Source organism: Centruroides vittatus, unplaced genomic scaffold (assembly GCF_030686945.1).
Source record: "Centruroides vittatus isolate TY-2023 unplaced genomic scaffold, ASM3068694v2 contig_575, whole genome shotgun sequence".
NCBI classification, from domain to species: Eukaryota; Metazoa; Arthropoda; class Arachnida; order Scorpiones; family Buthidae; genus Centruroides; species Centruroides vittatus.
The window spans coordinates 2386030-2392147 of record NW_027122344.1 but is presented as its reverse complement, the minus strand read 5'-3'; the positions used below and the strand labels follow the sequence as shown (position 1 = coordinate 2392147).

General features: G+C 29.2%; 1 protein-coding gene across 1 annotated transcript in view; it reads right to left on the bottom strand.

Annotated features, from left to right (window-relative positions):
- Window positions 1-213: 213 nt before the first annotated feature.
- The window catches only part of LOC136979061 (ribitol-5-phosphate transferase FKTN-like), a 31231-nt gene continuing 25326 nt past the window's right edge, over window positions 214-6118 (bottom strand). Inside the window, exons 4-7 of the mRNA XM_067274965.1 lie at window positions 1405-1661; window positions 1184-1320; window positions 647-771; window positions 214-573 (exon numbers count right to left, since the gene is read on the bottom strand). Coding sequence (XP_067131066.1) covers window positions 363-573; window positions 647-771; window positions 1184-1320; window positions 1405-1661 — 730 coding nt within the window. The 3' untranslated portion in view covers window positions 214-362. The remainder of the gene's footprint in view (window positions 574-646; window positions 772-1183; window positions 1321-1404; window positions 1662-6118) is intronic.

The following is a 6118-nucleotide window of genomic DNA, read 5'->3' as shown; positions in this document are numbered from 1 at the left end:
TTTGATTCTTTATAGTTTATTTCTTTATAGTTTATTTCTTTATAGTTTATTTTAAACTATAAAGTTAATGATGTAAAATTATATACAAACGAAATCCCTAATTTAATTTTCATTAAAAAATAAATAATAATAATTCTATTTTTCTTAAATATAGAATTTTTTCCCATAATTTCCATTCCAAAATATACACACGAAAATATAGTTCGTAAAAAATTAAGATTGACTTTGGTTTAATAAATTATTTCACATCGTAACTGCTTTTAGACAATAAAATGAACATTCAAATCACAGATAAAGCTGAATTAAAAGTCCTGAAACTTTTCATTGAACACAGTTCATTTCCATACTATTAGATACCACTTTTAATACACTATATATGTATTGTTATATTTATCGGGCCAATGGAGTTTTGGGCCTATATTGTACGCCGATTCATCATAATTCCATCGTTTAACTGGTTTCATCCAACTATATCCATATTCTGCAATAATTATTTCTTCAGTTGTACAAGGAATTAAGACTTTTTGTTTTAATAATTCCGCCGAGCAAAGGACGAATTTTGGATAAATATAGCTAAAAAAGTATTAATTTTTTTATTAATGAAACTAATATTTGTAATGAATTTCTATTATTATGCTAAACTTACTGAAAATATTTTTTTGAACTCGGCATATGTCCTCCATACCAATAATTATAAGGTCCTTTATAAGTGAAAAATAGATCTATTCTTAGTTTAGATAAATAGAAAGCATATTGGTAACTTTCCTCTGGCTGAAATAAAATAATTTTTAAGTTATTAAAACTTAATAGAATTATTCAAGTTATGTATTTTAAATTTATTTTAATCTATTATCTCTGGAAGGAGAACAGAAAAAGTATGTTAAAAAGTATAGGGTGAGTCAAAAATCTTCATACAAAACTTGATTAATGATCTGAAGAAACACATTCATGATGTGTAGGCCTATACAAAATGATGATGCGTAACAGGAAATGTGTTAATATACATTTGCCATGAGTAAGAAGAATGCACACAGAGATGTATTCAGTTAAATGCCATCCATGTAGTGCATAATTTGTGACTTACATATGACTACATAATAAAATGAGCTATTTACTTATGTATGGAGATTTTCGATTACCCTATATACCGTTAAAAGTTCATTAGAATGGACTGAATAGTTACCACTCCAAAAACGTATTTCAATTTCATAAATTTCTGCTTTTTCATATATTTATCTAAATCAGTATCAAAATCTCTGATCCAAACGGCAAAATCCACATCACTTGTATAGGGAATAACACCGCATTGACGATACCAACCTAAGTTTAAAACATATATTGTTACCTGAGAAATATTTTCAATAATTTATCATTTATAAAATTATTAAATTGATAAAAACTTACCTAATAAAGTCCCACTACCTATCCAAAATGAAATGTAAAAAGGTTTTAGTATGACTTTTAAAGCTCCGATTGCTCTACGAACTTTATCATCAAATTTGGCATTGTTTTCATAATCATTGTTTGAAAAAAAAGTTTTAACATTTAGAAAATTACATTCGTGAAAATTCGAGGACGGAATTTCGAATAAAAAATATGTCAGATCTGAAGGCACATAAATGGTTTGTTCTATTGTCGAATTGGATGGAATCACTTCAAATCTGGAAATAATATAAATCATCCTATTAAATAAACAGAATTATAATCAATGTTATAAGTATAATTAAATAAGTTTTCTGATTTGTAATGCTGACATCTTTAAAGATATTCTTTCATCAATACTTAAAAACATTTAATGTCCAGTAATGCAGCACTCCGGCAGTGTATTTACGTAGTCTTGTGATGAATGAATATTGAGCACATGCGTTGTGGTTTAGTAACTTTATATGCTCACGAATCGTTTAAAATGTTGATTTTGCGCAATAGAGCATTCATTAACTTTTTTCAGGTTTTTCAATCAATTTAATCAATCTTAACACAGTTTACGCGTGCGTATCGTCTTCAGATTGACAGAAAATCGTGCTCCAAGAAATTAGAAGCATATAGCAATGTGTACTATACCAAACTAGCAAAGTCTGCATCTCTTGTTGAATTTTGTAAAAATACAAAAACACCCGATATTGGATTTTTGGTAATCCGATATCACTTATCCTGCATTTGCCGGATTAACGAAAATCTACTGTATTAACGTTCAAGCGGAGTTCAAGTAACGCAATTATTGGACGGATTTTGATGAAATTTAATAAATGAATCAATTGTTTATATATTTAAAAAATGTCTTTAAAATCTGCCAGTTATGTTTTTAAAAAATTGAAGTAAATCCAGCAAATTGACCTATTCTCTATATTTAATTTATTTAAAAACTAAGTAATTAATTGTTTTAATTAAGTTATAAATAATTCAATAATGTTTTATAAATTATGAATTTTAATTAAATGTTTAATTAAAAAATTTTGTAGTTATCAAATCAACAAGAGGAAAAAGTTAAACATTTCAGAAATTTTTACAATAAGTTTTCTAATTTTGTTGTTTTGCATGAAATTAGTTTTGAAATCACAAAAAAGAAAAAAATCTTATAAAAACAAATAAATAAATTCTGACTCCATTGTTTTAAATAATTTATCTTACTTAATTGTACTGTACTATAAGCAAGTACACGAAAATTCAAATTTTCCTTCCTTTCTGACTTATGGAGGACTAATGATTTGTCAACTCTAAAACATCTACTAAAAATGAAATAGAATTAGAATTAAAAAGGCCATGCATTTGGGGATAAGTGTGAAGTAATAAAAAGTGTTTTTCTCTCTACAAAAAACTGGATTTTTAGCCTTTTTAATTCTAATTCTATTTCATTTTTAGTAGATGTTTTAGAGTTGACAAATCATTAGTCCTCCATAAGTCAGAAAGGAAGGAAAATTTGAATTTTCGTGTACTTGCTTATAGTACAATTAAGTAAGAGGGGGGAAACCCTTTCATCATATTAACATAAAGTAAATCATACGCAATTATGCTTTGAATAATAATAAAATTTTTTACAATAGTTTAGTTTAGTTTTATTAGATTTTTCTTCGGTAAAACTTTTAAAATAACATCTTCAATAATACTGAAAAATTACAGGAATATGAATACGATAAATCGTAAAATTAAGAATTTCTGAAATAATTCTATCTTTACTTAACTTGTGATAGGGATTTAAAACATTTCTAATACTGGTTTATATATAAAAGGCTCTTATATGACTTTTCCAGCACTCTAAGAGGAAAAGCCGATAAATATATATATATATTTTTTTTTAACAAGAGCACTTAACTTTAAAAATGGATGATTATAGAAAAGAAACAGTAAGAGAATAGCTCCACACATGGTTTTAAATTTGAACTATCCGTTATAGTAAGAATGGTATTATAAGATTTTTTAAAATATTATAAAAAGGCAAGTCTTATTTTGGGGTAGAAGTGAGTGTTTTTAAAAAAAAAAATTGTGAATGCCAATACTGAGTAAAATTTTTATTTAGTCTGACTCCTCTTAAGATATGACCCCTAACCTCTCTCTATCTTCTCCTTTGATGATATTAAATTTTTGGGATTATCAGACATGGACTTATAATTCCTAAAATATAATAGCGTCAATGCCCTATATTTAAAATATTCCTGCAAAATTTCAAAAGTTTTGTTCCACGGGATTGTGATATACGATATAAAGCAAAATACAAGCCACCGTACACACACAGTATTTTGTTACCTTTTTGTAGTGTTTTTGGAAAAAACCGAAAATTAATTGAAAAACACCCGAAGAGTTAAAATTTGACTATTTCATTACTTTCCCTCTGTTTTTAACTGCCGAGGAAGTAAACTGGCATTTACTTTCAATTAAAATTTTTCCATGTCTTCACTTCCGGAATTTTTTTAAAAAATCCTGCTGTTTATATCGAAACAAATACTTCGTATGAAATGAATTTTAAAAATTTCTTATAAGAGACGAAGCCAAATAACGCTTGAAATCATGATAAAATCATCTATTCTACTTTCATTTTTAAGCTTTCACAAAATGTAGAAAATAGACAAAATAAGTAGTTTGCTCAGTTATGTATCAATAAATATACAGTAATTTAAAAATATATTGACGATACAAAATTCTTCACCAGTCCTTCGCACCAGTTTTGTTTTTGGATTGTCGCTGGTGATTGTAAACGAAGGACTGATGAAGACATTTTGTATCTTCATTATATTTTTATATAAATATCGTCGGCCAGTTTTCAATTTTAATCAATATAATTTATCACAAAAAGAATTAGTAGTAGTTTATTTTAATTACGTGAACTACATGAAAATCACATTAAGTATACATTATAAGCGATTATCTGTATCAACTATACATCAATCAACTATATAACGCGATAAATTTGTTTTAACGAAGTCAAATTTTGTTAAAATGCGTTTAAATAGGCATTTGAACAAAATTCTACTCTTCTAAATAAATTCACTGGATCCTAAATACGTGCTTACAATGTATATATATAACGTTATCAACTTAATTATAACGTTATGTATATAAATTGTAAGCACGTATTTAGGATCCAGTGAATTTATTTAAAAGAGTAGACAGAACGAATTGCTTCTTGCTTTAGCGGAATCAATAGTGAAACTGAGTGAAAATACCTTTCAGTAAAGATAGAAGTAGGATAAATGTAACATTATATTGTGTAGTATTAGAGTTTCAAGATATGCAAAATTAGAGACAGAAAAATAAAGTTGTTTTCGGCCAATGATATAGCAAATTTATAAACATTAAGATTTCAATACATCTTATGAAAAAGAAGTGAACAGAATTTGATATACGAAGAAAAGAAAAGTGTTATAAAGAAGTTTTCTCTAAGAAAATAAAGAAAATTCGGATGTTATTGTGACATCGTTCCTAGCTGCAATTTTTAATAATAATTTAATTTTAAAAATCCTGACTTGTATACAGTATAGTTATTTTGTATATACAGTAGTTAATCTGGACCTCCGACCCTAAGTTTCCCATAGCTGGTCTAGATTTTCATCTATCTAACTCCGTTCTCGAGATTAACGAAGGATGGACGGACGACAGTGGGAATAAAAAGGCAATTTTAAAAGGAAATACTTTTTAAAATTGCCGCTTTGCGATAGTATTTTACCTGTGTGTCGGTAGTGGTCTCTGAAGCTCACATGCAGGATGGCAATCTGTCTCCGCATCATGGAGATGCACAATCATTATACAAGTGCATGAATCCAGCCTAGCTTAAATACGCATTTTAACAAAATTATACTCTTCTAAATAAATTCACTGGATCCTAAATACGTGCTTACAATTTGTATATATAACGTTATCAACTTAATTATAACGTTATGTATATAAATTGTAAGCACGTATTTGGGATCCAGTGAATTTATTTAAAAGAGTAGACAGAACGGATGATTATAGAAAAGGATGATTATAGAAAACGTGACAAAAGAGTTGCAATTTTGTTGCGTATTCGCCTGAGAGATTCAGCACTGCAGTGTCTCAAAACTCTCCAACGAGCACTTTGCGAGCAAGCCCAATTTCAGACTACTGTTATAAGTGATATCAGCGCTTCCGATCTGGATGCTTCAATCTTGATGACGATCTACGTGAAGGCCATGAGCCTGTGGTAATTCCGAGAACATTGATGCTGCCCTAGCTTGACGAAGACCAGCGGATAAGTACCGAAGAGCTAGAATGCAACCTCAACATCTATAATGGGTCAGTCATTAGCATCTTGCATGAAGACCTGCATATGAGGAAGCTACGTGCACGTTGGGTACCTCATCAGTTGCAGCCAAACCAATGGAAGAGCGTGTGAATTTTTGCAAGTTTATGCTGAAGAAATTTAATGGCGAAACCTCAGATATAGTCAACAAAATACTGACAGATGATGAAACCTGGATTTACTTTTACGGCCCTGAAACTAAAAACCAGATCAAGAAGTGGGGAGCCGAAGACAAGGACGGCACCATCAAACTGCGACCATGGTTTTTCCTTCACTTGGCAACCTTCCACTTGTCATCCTGGAAAGTGCTAAGTGACCAGGAAATGGTACTCTTTTGTTTGCTTGAGAAAAGTGCTTCAGTTATTC